The 18906-nt window shown below is 45.4% G+C and overlaps 1 protein-coding gene and 1 long non-coding RNA gene across 3 annotated transcripts in view; one reads left to right on the top strand and one right to left on the bottom strand.

Moving 5' to 3' along the window:
• LOC147186104 (uncharacterized) overlaps nucleotides 1-18841 on the top strand; it is a 44735-nt gene extending 25894 nt beyond the window's left edge. The window contains exon 4 of the long non-coding RNA XR_015099163.1: nucleotides 16170-18841. This is a non-coding gene — a long non-coding RNA (uncharacterized LOC147186104). The remainder of the gene's footprint in view (nucleotides 1-16169) is intronic.
• Nucleotides 735-13133, bottom strand: gpr37b (G protein-coupled receptor 37b). 2 transcript variants are annotated; one of them, XM_086103409.1, is made up of 3 exons: nucleotides 11771-13133; nucleotides 3430-4287; nucleotides 735-2995 (listed from the first exon to the last, which is right to left on the bottom strand). In XM_086103409.1, the coding sequence occupies exons 1-2, from the start codon at nucleotides 12893-12895 to the stop codon at nucleotides 3472-3474; spliced, it is 1941 nt and encodes a 646-aa protein (XP_085959535.1). In that variant the 5' UTR covers nucleotides 12896-13133; the 3' UTR covers nucleotides 735-2995; nucleotides 3430-3471. The 2 variants fall into 2 exon arrangements, with proteins under 2 accessions (XP_085959535.1, XP_085959534.1); XM_086103408.1 differs by having other exon boundaries at nucleotides 735-4287.
• Nucleotides 18842-18906: the final 65 nt, after the last annotated feature.

Raw genomic sequence — 18906 nt, 5'->3', positions numbered from 1 at the left:
AGGGGCATGTAGAACACAAACCATACGTACTTGCACAAGTGTGCACACCCTCTTAACTGTTCAGAATGCCTCAATCACATTCAAACTTGTGTTAAGTTTGAAGGACCTCTGATTAACCCCAAATAAACTTCATCTGTTCTAGTGGGCCTTTCCTGATATATATATATATATATTCTAGCAGGAGTGAAATTTTTGCGCAGTTCCAACTGCCATCTCCCAATCACATGTGGGAAAATGTTTCATGGGTCGATTCAACTGTTGAACGTTTTTGGGCAGGAAAAGCCTACTAGAGCAACTGCAAGTTAATCAGGGTTAATCTCAAACATTAACCCTTAATATGGTGCCAGATATCTGTTAATTCCCAATGAACATGAGTTTAAAAATTGATTGGTCAATTTTGAACACATCCATCCGACCAGTTTTAAGGGGGTGTGCGCACTTATGCAAACATGGCGTGTCAGTCATGTTTCCTTCCACTGTTGAAGACATTTTTTTTCAATGATTTTGTACAGGTTCCAGGTCTCGTTAATGGTTTAATGACTTCATCTTGGTCGTGTTTTTTTATTTATTCATTTTTTTATTAATGTCTTCATCACCTGGCAAATGAAGAGGGGTGTGTAGACTTCTTTTCTTTTTTTAAAATATTCACTTCAAGTATATTTCTTCTTGAGTTTGTCCTTTGACTTCAGTAAATTGACCCACCATTGACAGCGATAACAGGAAACACATCAAACTCAGATTTTATGGTTTTAATGCAGTTTTTCATTCTTTGATAGACAAAGGGACAGTTTTTGGCTATATAAAAAGCTACTAAGGATTAGAAACCAGTGAAGCGGGGGTTGAAGACGACAGTGCATGTGCTTACATTGGCGGCCACCAATTAGGGACGGAGGACACTCACGCAGTTGAGAATACGTACCGTAGGCCACAAAAACCACTTCATCAACACTTTGAACCACACAAAACTACACACCGAGCCACTTGGAACGCCTCGCGTTTAAAATGCTGCATCAAAATTTGGGAGGTCAGTTCGAGTGGAGTGCCCCTAAATGCTGGACTTGACTTGAAATAATGAGCTGTGATTTGTGGTTGGGGGTTTGAGCATAGCACCACGGTTCGTTATTAACGGCACTGCAAGGTCAACCTTTCGGGATTGTCGACAATGGTGCCAAACTGACCTCGCGAGCGCTCCAAATGTCCGCTTACCCCAAGACCGGGAGTAAAAAAAAAATAAAATCAAAATGTTGGCAGTGTAGAATTGAACTGATTGTGAGACATGGAGTAGTCTACGATAAGGCCATTATAATCGATTTTTTTTGTTCCTTTTGGTCAATCTAAGAAGAAACGAGTCGTCCCCATGAAGCGATTACTAATTCGCAGCGAGAAAAAAACAACAAAAAAACATGCACCAGAATGACCTTTGTGAGATATTTTAAGCATCTTGGATTACATATCCATAATCAATACGGTTCTTGCTCTGACATGGAGTGATAATTGCCCAGGATGCATAAAAATAAGCAGGTACCACTTCATGGGGACGACTTTTGATATCTATAAACGTAAACTACCTTTTGGCTATTTCACCGTGATTGTAATGAGCGACAATATTTTCAAAAGTATCTCCATCCAGGTCTCTGATAACACTTTCAGTGCCATTGACTGCCCAAGCAGTCCACATTCGAACGAATGGCAGCTCCCCCTCCCCCCCTGTTCAAATGGATTGGACGTCAAACTCGCGATGAAGTCATTGAAATTCATCGCAATGGCACTGAAAGAGTCAATCGATTAAAAAAAAAACATTTACAGTACAGCACACTCATTGATTTGTCATTTTGACACATTTAAAAGTCGTCACTTTGGCGCTTTTTTTGCATGCTCGCGGTAGCACTCTACTCTAGCTGATCGGTTATTCCAACATTTAAAAACGTTTTTTGTAAAGTATAGTCCAAAGCCACACAAATCAACACCATTTGTCTCCAGAAATGAAGTGTGCAGTTCAATTACTGTGGAACTGACTTATTTGTTGATTACAGCGCATTCATAAGAGCACCAAAGAGTGTACAGTTTTTTTTTTTAATGATACAACAGTGTCGCGGGCAATTCGCATTGTCCATGCTGAGTTCGTGTTTTATATTTTTGATGAGCCCGTCGAGAAGCTTTTTTTTTTTTTTTCCATTTCCACTCGATCACGCTTCTCTGAGACCAGCCCAGTAATGTCCAACGCGGTCACGCTAAACGTGTTCACTATGTACAGTGGAGACACCCCATTAAGTACACTTGCACGATTTACTGTATTGACACCCTAAATAAGAACTGTAGCAAATATTCCGCAATTTTGGAGACAGCTTTTTGAACTGGAGTTCAACAGACTGTGCAAGCTTAAAAAAAAAAATCTCCCATCACAAATATGCATGTAATGACAATTACAGTAGGTTTAAAAAAATGTAAATAGAGTCGTGTAATAATGTCAGGCAGTGTTAACCGATTGGATTTTTTTTTAAACCCTTTCATGCACCAGTATTGATCACCTGTAACCTGGGAACATGATCAGCTGTCCACTGTAGTAACCGCTGTGCCCGAAAGGGTTAATATTAATGATGGGAAAACGAAGCTTCATGAAGCACCTGTGATACTTTTTGACACCTCTAGATGGTGCTCTTGGTTTAAATATAAAGGTTAGTACAATGGAAATGTATTAAAATTCCACTGCATCTTTAAACCAAGAGTGCCCTCTAGAGTAGTCAAAAACGTACACACGTGCTTCCCAAAGCTTCACTTGTCCACCACTAGTTAATATGATACATAGTTGCCCGGCATCATTTCAAAAACCTAAAAAAAGTTTGTTTGGCAACAAGAGATCTGAAATGTATTTGTACACACACACACACACACACACACACACACACACACACAAAAGAAACAGCAAAAAAAAAAAAAAGTCTGTGTCTTTAAAGGGTGTGGCCAAGGAGGGAACGTTGAGAGCTCTGACTCCACCCTGAAAAAAAAATTGGAGGGTTATTTATTTCAAAAATCTTGAATAGTTTTTTTAAACAAAAAAAATGTAAATTCATTTTAATAGTTGAGTCATTGGGGAAATTTGAATCTTTATTGCAATGTGCTCAATTATTAGTCGAAACTACTCCTGAAGTCAAATCAAATTTAATGAATGTTTTTGAATTTTTGGAGTGAGCAAAAAACGCTCATCAAGAGAAATTCAATGGAAATATTGAATTGATAATTGCTAATAATATGCAAGTAAAATTGATCAGAACTCTCGTTATCAAATTGACTTCGAATTTAGTCCATTTTCTGTTTGCCCATTTGAAACAAAGTTCAGTTTGCATCTTCTCCATGCTTTTCATTTTGTATTTGCCGTGTGACGGCTGACGTTTTTCCGCCGGGGCTGCAATGAGAAACAGGAGGCCTAACCGGGACTCATCGGGACTGGCCAAGGCAAACGGGATCTTCAGCTTAGCAGTGAGATCCGGCCGGCGTGTAGTTACTCAGCTCCCGGCGAATGGTGCTGAACGGCGACAGCTCCAGCTCGGTGGTGCACTCGTGTTCGTTATCGTCACTGGCCGTGGTGGAGGAGGGCGCGCGGCTGCAGCAGCAGCAACAGCAGCAATCCAGAAAAGCCCTGCCCAACGGGCGACACAGCAGCAGAAGCAGCACGGGCGTCACCGCCGCCCGGCAGAAGAGCAGCAGCTGCGAGAGGAGGTGGAGCACGGACATGGTGTTCTCGGGAACGCCGGCCGCCATGTACACGGACACGATGTTGCAGATGTTCTCGGGCACCACGCAGGCGCCGTAGACGATGGCCAGCGCCACCACCGTGCAGTTCATCTGGCTCTCCAGGCGGATCTGCTTCTTGTTGCTGCGCACGCTGGACTGCTCGGCGTGGCGGATCTTCCGCGCCGTCACCAGCGAGCACCCGATGGTGAAGAGGGTGGGCAGGCAGAAGTAGCAGCCGAAGCACCACCACAACCGGGCGCCCTCGTACGTCAAACCCAGCACGTAGAGCATGTCGGGGAGGGCGGCGGAGATCCGGATGACGCAGCGCTCCACGGGAGGCTCGTCGGGGATTTCGGCGTCTTCCACCACCAGTTGCCGGATGAGCAGCTCGGGTAGCGCCAGCAGGAGCGCCCCGATCCAGATGACGGCCAGCTTGGCGGTGGTGGACGTGCAGTTTTCGATCATCTCGTAGTACATCTGCACGTTGGTGGCCGCCCGGAATCGGTCGATGCACAGCGCGCAAAGGGTAAAGGTGGTCACGCCCAGTGAGGCCACCTGAAAGGAGCAGAAAGAAACGCCCGTGGATTAACGTCACGTGAACCCTTTCCTTCACCCTGTCACCTGATAACACGATCAGTCGTCCGCTGTCGTAGGAAGGACAGGAAGTGCCGATTAGCAAATGCGACACACTGAGCCCGACTCTCCCCTGACGCGTTTATCTCCACTTGGCAGAGTTTTAAAAGACAACGCCGATTCCCACACCCGCCGACAGGCGCTAAATAAAGAGACCCCCGGGCGAAGATGCTGGACGCTCGACTGAAGCTCACAATGAGGATTGTTCCTCATGCAAAAGGATCTGTTGGATTAACGGCCAGTTTGGCACCCTCCAAAGTATTCCGACAGCAGCTGGAGTGTGTACACGAACGTGTATGTGTGTGTGTGTGTGCTTGCACCGACCATCTCATGAACTGGCCCGCGGCACTAACAGCCCCCTGATCCATACTCTACCCCCCACCCCCACCCCCTCCCACCCTTATTCCCAACATCCTCTTCACGCCGTCTGGCTTTTCTCCCGATGACTTTTACTTCCTCGCCCTCTTGTTCCACATGAAGCATCGTTTCCTCAAATAACCCACCATCACCCCGACCCCCGCCGCCGCCGCAGCAGTGCCTCCCGTCATATCAAATTTAATTACGACCGCCAGCATCCCAGATGGCCCCAGTGAGCCTCGCCTTTTGCTTTTCTCGAAACATAAACTTCCCGGACGGAGATGGATATATTATATATACGGTGTCGACGCACACATGCGCAGATGCTACTTCATATTCCGCAATGTATGAAAATATATTCAAGCCACTGTTTGGCTGGCCTGCAACAACGAGGCGCTCTAAAGCGGCAGCGCGAAGCTCTGCACTGCCTGTTCCTTTTTTATTCCTACCTTCAGCCTGCAGCCACGGTCCGCATGCTGCCTGCAAATCAAAAAAAACAACAAAAAAACCTCCGCATATCACATCCCTTCTGACAACAAGGCGCTCTAAAGCGGAACCAGTGCAGAGCTGTGCGCACTCTTGACGGTCAAGTCTGCCTTTCAATGTGCGTTCCTTCACGGCTGACGACGGGGCGCTCTAAAGCAACTCAGTCGTAAATAATCTTCTTTGTGTGTAGAAAATCTCAAAATTCACTTTTGGGTCAAAATTCACTTCTCCGACTTTTCACAAAGATTATTTTATAATTTTATCAATATATATATATATATGTCCAGATTATATAAATATTGGGATCCGCCGACATGTTTGATATGAGTTCGCCCAATTTTCTCCCGTCACGACACCTTCGTTCCCACTTGTGGCAACGTGCGCAAATACGCGGTGAATATTTCATGACTGGACGAGTGTCTTTTCAAAGCCGCCGTGGAGGAGCAGCCGGCTTTTGATCAGCGCTCCGGGGCGGAGCGCGAAGGCACCGCAAATAAGCTTTGTTCTCCCGGGAGAAGGGGGAAGGGGGTGGGGGGGGGTTTAAAAATGAGTCGAGAAGTCAGGCCTGGTGGCGTGACAAAACCGTTTTCAGGGGATGGGATTTCACGCAGACGGGGCAGGGAAAACAGGGACGGAAGAATGGGAAAGGGGAAGAAAGGGCGGAAAGGGTCTCTCGACGTGTCGCCGATGTTCCGTTTCAAGTTTGTTGCAGGTTGGAGAAATGGCTCGATTATAACATCCATATTTAAACAGTCCTTTTGGTCCATGTATAATTTACACGTCGGAATGGCCGTTATTAACCGACCCGATAAGGAATGAATGCCGTATTGTATAATTTCAGCCTTGGGGCTCGGAATAGGGCGGCGACACATGTTTTTTTTTTTTTCCACGCCGCGGTCATTGATATGAGCAGCAGGTGTTGTGTCCCTGCGTGCGTTGATTTAATAAAAAAGGTCATTAACTTCCCTGATTCAAGGTCCGGTGCGACGGCGCCACAAAGGCTGCGCGTTATTAATTGGCTCCTAACGAGCAGCGGTGGCCATGTGACCGCTGTCACTGTCAGCGGGTAATGAGAGTTAGCAGCTGATGAATGGGGGCGAACGCAAACGCGCTGAAACTCATTTTACTGGCTCGTGTGTGTTGCCGTCGAGGCGTCACCTGACCCGAGACTCAGCCATCATCCGATCTACCAACCAGGTCGTGACTGCTTCCACAAACAACTGGGCTGCGAACGAAGGGGCTACGGGAGTTTGTTGAAAGCACTTTTTGGTTACGATATTTTGCAGTTTTTCCGACTGCTTTAGTCACTAGATAAAAAATATGGGTGACATGTTTCGAAATGAAACGCATTGACATCAATCTGCGCACAGAGTTAGACCATCTTTTCCAGAGTCTAAAATCTAGCCTACTTTGTGTACCCAAATATGTAGATGCGTAGGGGGCGGCGAGGCATGGCAGGAATTCCCAGAGAGGCGCAACACGGCCCCAAACGTGGTAGACTCGACTCAAGCCGGCACAAAATTGAAGTTATGGCCGCAAAATCGGGCCCGATTTAAACCGATTAGTTGATTAGTCGACTAAACTTTACTGGTCGGCTCCGACGTTTAAAGCTCTACCGCAAATTGTGTAATTGCTAATCGGGCATTTTTTGCATCCTGTCTTCCAATCAGTCGAAAATCAGACGATTGCGGTTTCGAATCGAAGTTAGCTCCGCTAGCTTAGGCTATTCCGATCTCAGCTGGTCCAACATTCATAAGAACTGTACCGTGATGAAAACAAATCAATGACATCATCGATTTATCGACTAGGCCTTGACTCATTAGAATATCGTCAACAACAACGAAAAAATCTTTAGTTGTTCAACCTCTTAACCACACACCAATGCGCAATTCTGGGCAAAGCTGCTCAAGATTGTGTATTAATAACGTTTTATATGAATTGCCTGGAGGCTTTCTGCAACAAAGCGAAATACAATAATGAGCCTGAGTTGCGCCTCTCATGAGATCAAATATCAAAAAGCTCCATTTAGCGATGCCCCTCCCTGCGTTTTATAACATCTCCCAGGCACTTTCTTCTGGACAATAAATTCCTCCTCCATTAAATTACATCACGGTCTGGGGCATATTTCCCTTGAATATGAAAAAATGCATGTCAGTCTTCTTGAGCGTCGACTTTTCCACGACGTCGGAATTTGTCGCAAAGCCGATACAGTCCAATTAGCAATCAATGGCGAGAGGGCGCATGGCGCCAGACGTAGCGTGTCGCCGCCCTGCCTAAAATGAGGTGGGTGCGACCAAATCCTCCAACACTCTGCTTACCGTGTGTGCGAGCCAGAGTTTCCCCCCGGAGGCTTTTGTCTAATCACAGTTAGCTGATGCAGGGAGAATCGCTGCGGGGCGGCGATTCGGCGCAGAGTAAGGCCATCCCAACCATCTGCCAAATAAGCATGCCCCACTAAACTTTGCGTACGTTTTCCTCTGCGCGTATGCGACGCAGAAGAAAACCACGCTCCGCACCTTGTCAATCAACCGTACACGCGTAAAACACATCTGGGCGGAAGGCAGCGGATGTATCTGAGTTTTTTTTTTTTTTCCTTCCAAGTCCTGCCGACAACGGCAGTTGTGTTGTGTGATGAACACAAGGACACGGTGGCTGCAAATGGTCAACCCATTTTTTTGTTAGGGTATTAAAAAAAAAAAAAAAAGACTGCGTAACTCACTGAAACTACATTTTTATGTTTGTTACTAAATGTTTTTTTTTAACTGGAAAAAAATAAAATTAAAAATAAAACTAATACTAAAACTAATCAAATCTAAAATGGAGCATGTTTGACAAAATTAAAACCAATAAAACCTAGCAAAACCACTCCAACTGGAAAAAAAATAAATAAAAAATAAAACTAATACTAAAACTAATAAAATCTAAAATGGAGCATGTTTGACAAAATTAAAACCAATAAAACCTAGCAAAACCACTCCACAAACTAATTCAAACAAATGCAAACTAACTGATTATTAGAAAAAAAATTACATCAAAAATAAAATTTAAAAAATGAAAACAGGATAAACTAATAATAATCAAAAACTCCAAATCAATGACAACCCTGGCCGGCTGCGGGAATGAGCAAAGAACTTTTGAGCGAAGAGCGAAGAAACCTCTTATCTCATGTACAAGGATGACGATCACCCGATCACCCTTGAGGCAGTTGATAAAGAAACACGTCTCATAGCCGTCACACCACAGTGGTTCATCTTGACCGCGTCTGAGCCGAAGCAATTTTTTTTAGTATAATACGTTCCACAAAAAAAAAAAAAAAAAAAAAAATCAAAACTCCAATACAACAACAGCAGAACAGCATGATCTCAAGATTTTGAATGCTTTTGTGTCGGTGTACCTTTCATAAAATCCGAACGGAAAATCAGTTCAGTGGATGTTGATGGACGTGGTCGATGGCCAACCGCTAGCAGGCTTGCACGCCTTGAGGGACTTGTTAGATTTGCGTTCCGTGTTGATGAGCGGCAATTAGCATTAAGACAGATGGAAAGAAATGTATGTGTGATGCTCCTCTCCCCCCTCCCTCAGTCACCCAAAGGGAATAGTCTCCCACTTGGAAAAATAATGCGTGACCATGTGTGACATCACGGTTGGAAGGCAATGAGACATGGGGCGTTGACTTCAATTATAATCTCGTAAACAACGGTGCCGTGGCGCATTTCGAATGCTTGTTTGATGTGTCCCGACTCATATGGCGTGCTGTTTGGTTCAAATATCGGAGTTTCTTCGCTATTATGTTACCGTGAGCTTATTTTGTCAATATAGCTAAAAGTGGGCCAAAACAATGCCCGTCGTCCCCTGCGGTGATCAAAATGCTTCCTGTCCTGGTTGTTATTTTCGGGCCTTTCATGTCTCCTCCCAACACAGCAGAACTTCAAATGGCAGCGCGTTAGCTTCGAGCTAAACGTATTTTCGTATGTTCCTGATACATTGGCGTATGTGATACAAATAGATTTCAGTATTGTGTGTGAGAGGTCATATGCATGCGAGTTTTTTCAGTAGTGTAGATGAGCGAAAGTGATTTATCGGGGTTGGAATACTTTTTTTGAGAGAGATTTTATTTTGTTTATGTATTTATCTATGTATTTTTTTAATCAATCGAATTTTAATTATTTTTTTAGAGTGCTGTTTTTTCAAAAAGGCATTGTTTTACTTTGGTTGTTATTAGCTTTAGTCTTAGTTTTAGTTTTTCCCTCACAAATATATGGGGTATTTGTTGAGTGTATCGTAAAATTTAATATTTTGATAACTGGGGATATAATGTAATAAGGGTGAAAATACTTTAGGGTTTTTGATAAAGTTTTTATTTTCTTTTGACTTGCTTTTTTTTAAATTCAGCTCGTTTTAATGAATAATTAGTGGAGGGTTGTTGGTTTTAGTATTAGTTTTAGTTTTTTTCTAATATATGGATTTATTGTTGAATAAAAAATAAAATAAGAATTTCATAATTTGACCGTCCTCCTGTATAGCCATAAAGCAATCCCAAAATAAATAGATTTCAAATAAACCCCTTAAAGTTCATGCATGATATGAACTGAGAAAGATGAAATCAAAGGACATATTCGCTACAAATATAAGACTTATTAACCTAAGCTGTAGTTTTAGTTAGTTTTTTTTCAGCAAAGTATATTTTATTTACTTCAAGCAATTTTTTTTTCATTGTAGTTTTTGTTCGTGTTCTTGAACTATATAACCTTTCCATTGTGTGTTTATGAGCATTTCACAAGTGCGTCTGGGTGCATTTCAGTCGTGTGCTGTTGAAGTACCAACCAAAAAAAAAAAAGTCAGTATTGTTTGAGAGCATTTCACGAGTGTGTACGAGAGGTAATCCTAAATGCTGCCCCTGATGGCCCCCCTCATACAAATGTGCTGCTCTGTGCGCGACTGTCTGGCATCGGCATGACAACTCAGCTTATCTGAAATAATACAGGCGGGCTGCATTCCAAATCTCTGCTGCGCTTGTCATGCCTCTCCATTGACCGCCGGATAAAACCAGGTTCACTGAAGGCATCATTATCTGGTAATGAGATGTCAGCGGCTGTGCAACGTGTTGTTTTTTTTTTTCTCGTGCCTTTTCCATCAGTGATTTTCTTCTTGTCAGGGGTTATCGCACTACCTGCTGCATTGTTTGATACTGTCGGTCAAATCTAGTAAATGTACGTGATGATTCTGTTGATGCATTTGTGAAGAGTACCGTAGCGGTAAGCATGAAGAGAAAGGGACAATGATTTCTTGTTTTGGGTCAAAATGTGGTCTGTATTTGTCTCCGGGGGCAGGCGAGGCATCTCGCTCAAACCAGTTAAGGAAACCCAACACCTCAAAGTCCGATTGGGTGCACCAGTTGCATGACAATGACAAAAAAAAAAGTATCATGTATAGCGTTATAGCACTGCATAGATGCTAGTCATTAGCCAGTCTATGGTATTTTCTATATGGTGTTAGCATCGAGCTAACAGACTTGAAGGCAATGTTCCACGGTTGTTTTTAAAAATAAAAAGTGTCTTTTCTTCGTTGAACGTTTAGTCACCGGGTTCAATTCCAGCTGCGGCCTCCCTGTGTGGAGTTTGCATGTTCTCCCCGGGCCTGCGTGGGTTTTCTCCGGGTGCTCCGGTTTCCTCCCACATTCCAAAAACATGCATAGCAGGCTGATTGAACTCTCTAAAATTGTCCCTAGGTGTGAATGTGAGCGTGGATGGTTGTTTGTCTCTGTGTGCCCTGCGATTGGCTGGCAACCGATTCAGGGTGTCCCCCGCCTACTGCCCGAAGACAGCTGGGATAGGCTCCAGCACCCCCCGCGACCCTAGTGAGGCTGCGATTGGCTGGCAACCGATTCAGGGTGTCGCCCGCCTACTGCCCGAAGACAGCTGGGATAGGCTCCAGCACCCCCCGCGACCCTAGTGAGGATCAAGCGGTTCGGAAAATGGATGGATGGACGTTTAGTCCACAATCGAACCCTGAGGCATAAATAAATGCTTTTTATCATTATAAAAGGGACATAAATGGTTTAAACTGGCAAAGGGAGCATTTCTGTTACTTTTTGTTTACATGTAAGGGGACAAACAAGCGCTAGGCTTATGTGAATGGCCGTCGAAAGAGGCCACGGTTGTACGGAATTCAGTTTAAAGAAATAAACAGTCGTAGGAATCATGTAGACCAGGGATAGGCAACTCGATGCACTTTCAACGAAATGTCAACGGTTCTTATTGTGTGTTTGCGTACTTTCTAGGGTTTCATTCTTCTTCTCCCTGGGGACGAATAGATGGAAGTGCTTCAACTAGTGGTGAATTATGTAATTTCAAATTTTTCAAGTGTGGCAGAGGAAGTGTTATTTTGTATAAATTTGCCCCTCCCTGACCTCGACAGTAGCCCTAAAGGTCCCAATATTTACCCTCTTTAAGGGGTACAATCGGCGTTCCCTTAAGGATTCTGCCGCCATGACAAGCCAGCCTTAAAGTTATAAATTTAACACCTTTTTTTCCTGACAGTGGAAAGACTGAATGCACGTTACCTCCATATAGGGCACTACTCTGCAGGTGACCTCCCCCAGCAGCCAGGACTTGGTCAACTCATGGAAGACCACCATGGGCAGGCAGAACAAGATGAGCACAAAATCCCACACGGCCAAGTTCGCCAGCAGCGAATTTGAGATGCTCTTCATGTAGTAGTTCTGGCACACGATGCACAAGATGGCGACGTTGCCCGCGATGCCAACCAGGAAAATCGCCCCGGAGACGCAGGTGATGGCGTAAGCGCCGTACGTCTCGCTGGTCACCGGGTAGAACGGGTTCTTGATCTCGTCGCCGAAGTCCTGCGAGCCGGGCGGCGTGATCGGCGTGGCGTCCCAGGGGTTCTCCTCCCGGAAGGTAAAGAGCTCGGGCCTCCTGGTGAAAAGGTCAAAGGGCGCGTCGGTGGCTGTGAGGGCCACCGGCTTGGGGATGGGTTCCCACGGCAACGCGTGAGGCTGAGCCAGAGCCCCGGAGCTTTTGTTTAGGCGGTTTTTCCCCCTCTTCCAAGCTTTCTCGTCTTTTGTGCCCCTCCTGTGTCGATCTCCCTCCGTGGGCCCCCCTCCTCGCATTATGGAGGGCTTAGGCGCATTGTGGCGTCCACCTGCCGGCGTGCCCGCGCCACTCAGCCCGCCATTCAACTTTATCTTCTTACTACGGTGTCGCGGCGGGTCCCAGTGTGAGACCGCATCTTCCACGGATGTCACCGTCCTATTCGAGTCGCGCTCGTTGCGCGCAAAGCTCCTCGCTGCTCCCGCGATGGAGTTAAAGGTCCCCCGTACGATTGCCTGATCCTCCACCGAGGACTCACCTGTGGCACGGTCTCTGGTTTTGTTTTCCCAAATGTCCCGGGGTGACCCGCTGGAAGTCCTCGCAAGGTGCGGGCTCCTGTCCACTTTTACGTGCCTGATGTTTCTCGTGGACAAACACACATGCGCATGGAGGAGGAATAACACAAATAACATCCCGAGTGAGAGGATCTGCATCGTGCGGGGGGATTGCGGACTCGGAAATCCAGATCGTGCACCTTCATGTACTCCGCCGCGCTTCCGTTCAGTCAACAGCCATGTTGGAGACAGTGCGGGAGAATCGCCGTTTCGGTCAAGAAATACACAAATAAATCGTCGCATTCATGAGGGCGCAAAACTTGTGGGTTCCATCCAAACGTGTGGCCGCGCCGCATCTGCGTTCATCATCCACCGGGGCGGTGTGGGCGGGAGAGCGCCTTGTCATCGGAAGGAAGAGGAGGGAATGTGTTGCATATCCATGGATATCCAGCGTCCACTGTTTCCGTCCCCGTGTGTGACTTGAGTGGGATGGAGCAGCGGCAATGCGGCGTGGAGCCGCCTGAAGCTCACTGATGCACCGGAGTGGAGAGCGGGGGGGGTGGGGGGGTGTGAGAGAGAGAGAGAGAGTGAGGAAGAGGAGGAGGAGGGGTTCTCTTCTCTTCACGCCTTCCTCTCTTCTTGCTGTATCTCGGCACGCATTGCAAAGAAAATGGACTCCCCTGGCGGCTAACCCCGATCTGTCACTCTTCATCCATCAATGGAGCATCCACAAGCCCCCCCGGGCGGACCCCGGCTGCAGAGCGAGCCCCCCCCCCGCCCCTCTTCTGCCGCTGCCTCAGGCAGACATAGCAGCCACGCCCGCTTTGGTAAAAAATGCTGGAAAAAAATAATAAATGCCATCAGTTTCTCCCCGTCACGCACAGGAAGCGCTGTGATAGCTCAAAAAGTGACGGAATTTGATATTTCGACGCCACGTGAGGGACACCTGAGCCACTCAAAAAAAATCTGTCTTCGCTTTATTGATTTTTTTTTTCTTATTTCCAATCTGCAGCACAAATAAAACCATTTACAATATCAACATATGCCTAAACATTGTCTGCTAGCTTAAACAATGCACATTCACAGAGACGCGCTAATGAATAGCACCTTTGCCTCTGTGTTTTAACCCTTTCAGCAACGTATATTTGGACACAAAACAATGAAGCAAGACATGGAGACAATGGAGATAATATAGTGATGCTCACCGGCATATATTCTTTATCCTCTGCGAAGCACAACTAATATTACTGCAGCAATGCGTGTGTCAATAAATCAAGAGACTTTCAAAATAAATGGACCCATTACGTCTGAGGTGCTCTAAAATGATCCATTCACGTTGAGCTTATGGGGGGGGGGGGTAAAAATGTGACTGCGCCGCTCCCATAGGGGATGAGAGTGGAGACCTCCTAGCAGCTGACCTTCTACTTCAAATAAGTCATCTCAGCAGCGTGTGCTCAGCCAACTTTCACATCATTTTCAGCCAATATCTTCAGTTGACCTTCATCCCGCTGTGGATTTAAAGAAAGTTACAGTCCTCCATGGGTAACATCTTGCAAGAACACACAAAAAAAGCCTCGGCTGAAATTCCCTCATGTGCAATGTCCCATACAGTGTTTATTCGGCCTTTGTAGGTAAATCTTGCACACCAAAGAATCCATTCGACCTTGAAATACCTCCAGAGTAAGTAAAGGGGCAACAGGGCAACCTCTCACGGGGGGGGGGGGGCCCACAGACACCCCACTTCTTGGCGTGTGTCTCCCACTGATGTGCTCATGCATAAAAACACGCAAAGGCTGACACACACTCGCATCCACACACAAACACGCACACACTGGGGTGGGGCGTCAAGGGCACACACACGTGCACAGAGGTAAAAATCCAGGAATGATGCACATGTGCACAGCGGGATTAACACGGAGCGAAATCTCGAGTTTACTGGGGCGTGTTGTCGGCGAGGAAAAAAAAAAACAACAACAACACGCCAGGGCCGTGGTGGTTTCATTTAATTCGTTTGTTTAATTGTAATTACACGCACGGGTGCACGCGCACGCGGGGGACACGTCAGAGTTTGAAGACGTGCCAGTGACGACGTCAAATGCAGAAATCTCAGTGACGTGGTTCGTCTAAATCTAGTCCGCTCATTAATTTTAATCCTTGAACATATTTATCTGCTCCTGGTGTCCTCACACTTGACCTTAAAAACTTGGAAAATCTATTTTTGTTGCTATTGGCAGGACGTCAGCAAACTGCCATTTGTTCCTGACTACATAGAAAAGGCCTTCCGTTTAATTTGAGGATGCTGCCATCTGCTGTTTTTTTTTTATTGTCAGTGATTTTTTTTTTGGGGTGGCGCGGGTTGTGAAATTTCGTTTGACAAATGAAGCAAAATGAAACAAAAGTGCGCTCACAAGGATAATGGCTGGATGTTTAAAAATACGACGCTTTCTGAGCAACTCGTGTTCTTTATTGTCTGTAAAAGTGCAGCAATGAAAACAACACAATATGAAATATGCATGTGATTTACAATTGTTGTTTTGGTCCACTTGGCTTCGTCATCAACTCGGCCCCGATCTGGGTCACGGCGCCAATTCAAAAGTTTTTTTTTCAGCGATCGTTTATATTTAATGCTCGCTCAACTAACAGTAACTACCAGAGGAATCTCTATTCTGTGTGCAATCCTGACTGGAAAATAAGTCACATTCTAACAAGGGTGAGGGGGGGGGGGGGGGGGGGGAATCGTACTTCTATATTGCCAACAATCAGCCCTCCAGCTCTCCAAAAAGTGAAACGCAGTGCGGCAGCAGGCATATTTCCATCCCGCAGCTCCTTCTCTGCACGACATCTATTGTTTGCGGAGATCATTAGTTAAAGACTTTGCACTATATCGCCTCTGCCGATGAGGCTTAATGAGACACAATCGCAGCTCAGGGCGCTGATATGCCACGGTGGTGTGTTGTTGTTGTTTTTTTTTTTTAAGTGGGCGAATTATCCTCCTGGAGGATCTTATTTACCGCAACGTCAGCAAAGAGAGCATATGCGGCATGACTAATGCAAGGCCCGATTGTGAGATGGCTAAAGTGTTACCTGATTAGTCTTATATCATCACTTATCTCGTGGCTCTTTCTAAACGCTCCTAACGAAGTAGACAAATGTCCAAAATCGCCTCCTGGTGTGTTTTGCTATTCACCAGATGGAAACGGCCCTCATATTCTGCCTTTCAGATCACTTATACATACGTGCATGTGAGTTATGTCGCCTGCAATCAAGAAACAATTCCAATAATGGTCAGCAGGTGGCAGTATAGCATAGAAAAGGCCTTCGATGTCGTTTAAATCAGCCCCCCCCCCAAAAGAAAAGACTGTGTGTGTGTGTGTGTGTGAATGATTTATTGAAGTATGTGAATAAATGTATTTTTGCATTTTATACAGGCTTTGGTTAACGGAAAGCTTTTTGCTCTCGCCTTGTGTGCCATTAGATTCTGCACGAAGCGTATTTTAAAAGTCAACTACGCAGCTTGATGAGAAAAGCCGCTTCGGTCTGACAGATGTGCATGGCTTGGTGCTTGCCGACTTGTCAGGCAGTTGGCAGAATTCCCAGCAGGACTCCGGAGGCCCGCTGTTAGCCCCTCCATCCCAGCGCCTGCCCGCCATCGTCTTCTTGCTCACAGGAGGAAGCGCCGAGACCCCCCAGTGGTCCGTAACGAGCTGCCGAGCCAGCACCTGCATGCGCCGCACGACCCCACGCTGACACACGCCCACGACTCAGGACAAGCCAGGGAGTTGACTATTCATGTTTCGCTATGACGGATATAGATTATGGAAGAATATGCAAGTGCATGTTTTGGCAAAATTCCACCCCCCCCCCCTGCACCCCCCTCTTTTTTGTCTTCTTAACCTTGTCATTTTGTAAATTATACAGATAACATAACAATACTCGCAAGCATATATTCTTTATCATCTGCAGGGAACGACTACCTCTCTTGATATATGTCCAGGCTGCAACTGATTAATAGCATTTCTATTTATTTCAATGGGGGGGGGGGATATTTTGAGGTATGAACTTGGTCATGGAATAATTTCAACTTGTATTTCATGTTGTTTTTTTTTTTTGTTAACCTAACCCCAACAAAAAAAATCAATTTAATAAATAATGACAGATCAACAAAATACCCAAAAACATCTCTCATACTTTTCACAGTAACAAAAAATAAAAATAACCTCTCACTCCCAAAAACGTTCACACACTCACCCCCTGAATCTTTGACGCACACGCGAAATGTTTTCAGGGTGAGTATGAAACTTTTTCATTTGCATGTGTGAGCAATGAAAATCGTTTTTGGGCCTTTAATGCCCCAGAAATGTGGAGTGAGTGTAACTTGGGTTCTTGGATGTATCATCACGTCTTTTTTTTATTTTTATTTTTAAATAGGACTTCTTGTTCATTGCAGCTGGATCCCAAATGGCACATGAGTACAAGTGACGGCTCACGGGGCAGAACTAAGAAAACGAAGCTTGTTTCAGCGATGCGTGTCGATGGAGCTCAGTGCTGCGCCAAGAGGCCCCCAAAGTGCTCATCATCCCTCTAAGCGGAAAGTATGAGGAAGCGCCACATAATAACGCTCGGAAATCCTCCATTATTCCGCCTCAGACGCCTGCTGGCGTAATGAAAGCAACAAACAAACATGCATAATTCAGCGAGCCGGCCACTTGTGCGTCGGGCCTCGGTAATGATTGCGCAGGGAAGTGATGAAGTGCTGCACTTACACCTAAACGGCCTTATTTAAACTCATTTGTTAGGTACAATTCGGGAGGGGGAACGCTTACTTGTGTAATGTGCGATGGCTTACCGTGCGGCAAATGAGGTGAAGGCCAAGTGTGTCGTTTATTTGGGAAAGTGACATCACCGAAACGGGAGGTGGCGGTAAAGAGGATCTAACTGTTGACTCATCGTTGGCTTGTTCGCTCACGTAATGAGAGTGCAACAATTGAGAAAAGAGAGGGTGCTTTAGTGAAAAAGTCATTCCGATTTCCTTTTTGTTTCCCCTCGGCAGGCGCAGGTTGCCAAGGAAACGACGTGGCGTGCATGCATGGGTCTGTCTTAGGGCCCCGCAGATTCTGCGACTTGTTAACATTGTTTAGTACATGGGCTTCCCCAAGATGCAAATGAATGAATCACTTTATTAAATGTTCAAACTTAAACATTTTTTTCACCCTTTCAGGGACAGCGGTTACTGCAGTGGACAGCTTACTATGTTATCAGGTTGCAGGGTGCATGAAAGTGTCAAATTCAGTTCAGTACTGGATTTTTATTTCGGTACCAAATAAGTGGTTGGTTCTGCATCACTTTTTCGATTAAAACTCTACTGCCCCTTTCCAAAATCTTGAATCACTGTGACTCAGAATTCTCCCTGTCCTTTCATTCCCATGTGGGGCAGCCATAAGTTGTCAAGGAAACAACATGGTGTGTATGATGGGTCTGTTTTAGGGCCCCACAGATTCTTACATTGTATCCAGGTTTTTTTTTAATGAATCATAGCAGTGATTTCCAAATTCTGTGCTCCCTCTAGTGGTGTAAGAAAATGTTACATCCAGTACAGTGCATTTATTAAGTTCAGTTCTGTTGTATTTAACTTTTATTTCGGTACCAACTTATACTTTCTGCATATTAATTTCAGTCTCGTTGCACACATTTTAACGTTTTGCCAACCTCCGCAAAGGTTCATTTGATCTCCCAGCAGGTTGGTGACACTCACACTGGGATTGAAGTCGACCTTTTTTTGAAAGGCAGATTGAAGACAAAAGCCCGGGTGAGAGGTGAATTGTCCACAGGCGTGACTGCGGCCCGAAGCAATCTGCGGGGCGAGTAAGCTGCCAGACGGATGCGAATTGCACTTATCTTGGACTGACCTTCTGAAACCTGTGGCCTGATTGAGGAAGAGGGGGGAGAAGAGTAAAAAAAAAAAAAAAAAAAAGGTGGATGGAAGTGCTGTTAAAAATAGGGAGAAATGTACATTGATTGGAGGTGCGGCTGTCGGAGCACAGAAGATGCTGAGAGATGTCTTTGATTTGGACCACAGGAGGAGAAGAGATCATAACCCACTCAGGCCAAAAAAAGCAAAATTGCATGCTGCATACTTCCATTCATCCATTTTTTTTCTATAGGGATGCACTCCCCTTTCAATTGTAGGACAGTAAATATGCAAATAAAGCCTGAAAGTGATGACATGTAAATAAATAACATTTCTGGGGATTTAGTTTAAATTTGATATTCTTTTCAAAGGCAACACTGGTCACCAAGTTTTTTTTTCATCAGCG

This window comes from Hippocampus guttulatus, chromosome 22 (assembly GCF_054856545.1).
Source record: "Hippocampus guttulatus isolate MCC_2025c chromosome 22, RoL_Hgut_1.0, whole genome shotgun sequence".
NCBI lineage: Eukaryota > Metazoa > Chordata > Actinopteri > Syngnathiformes > Syngnathidae > Hippocampus > Hippocampus guttulatus.
Note: the sequence above shows the minus strand (reverse complement) of the source record. Positions and strands in the feature narration are given on the sequence as shown.

Coding starts and splice junctions, on each gene's coding strand:
- gpr37b (XM_086103408.1), bottom strand. CDS start 12,895: ATGCGACGATTTATTTGTGTATTTCTTGACCGAAACGGCGATTCTCCC. Junction 4,288..11,770: donor GAGTAGTGCCCTATATGGAG/GTAACGTGCATT, acceptor TGCTCCTTTCAG/GTGGCCTCACTGGGCGTGAC.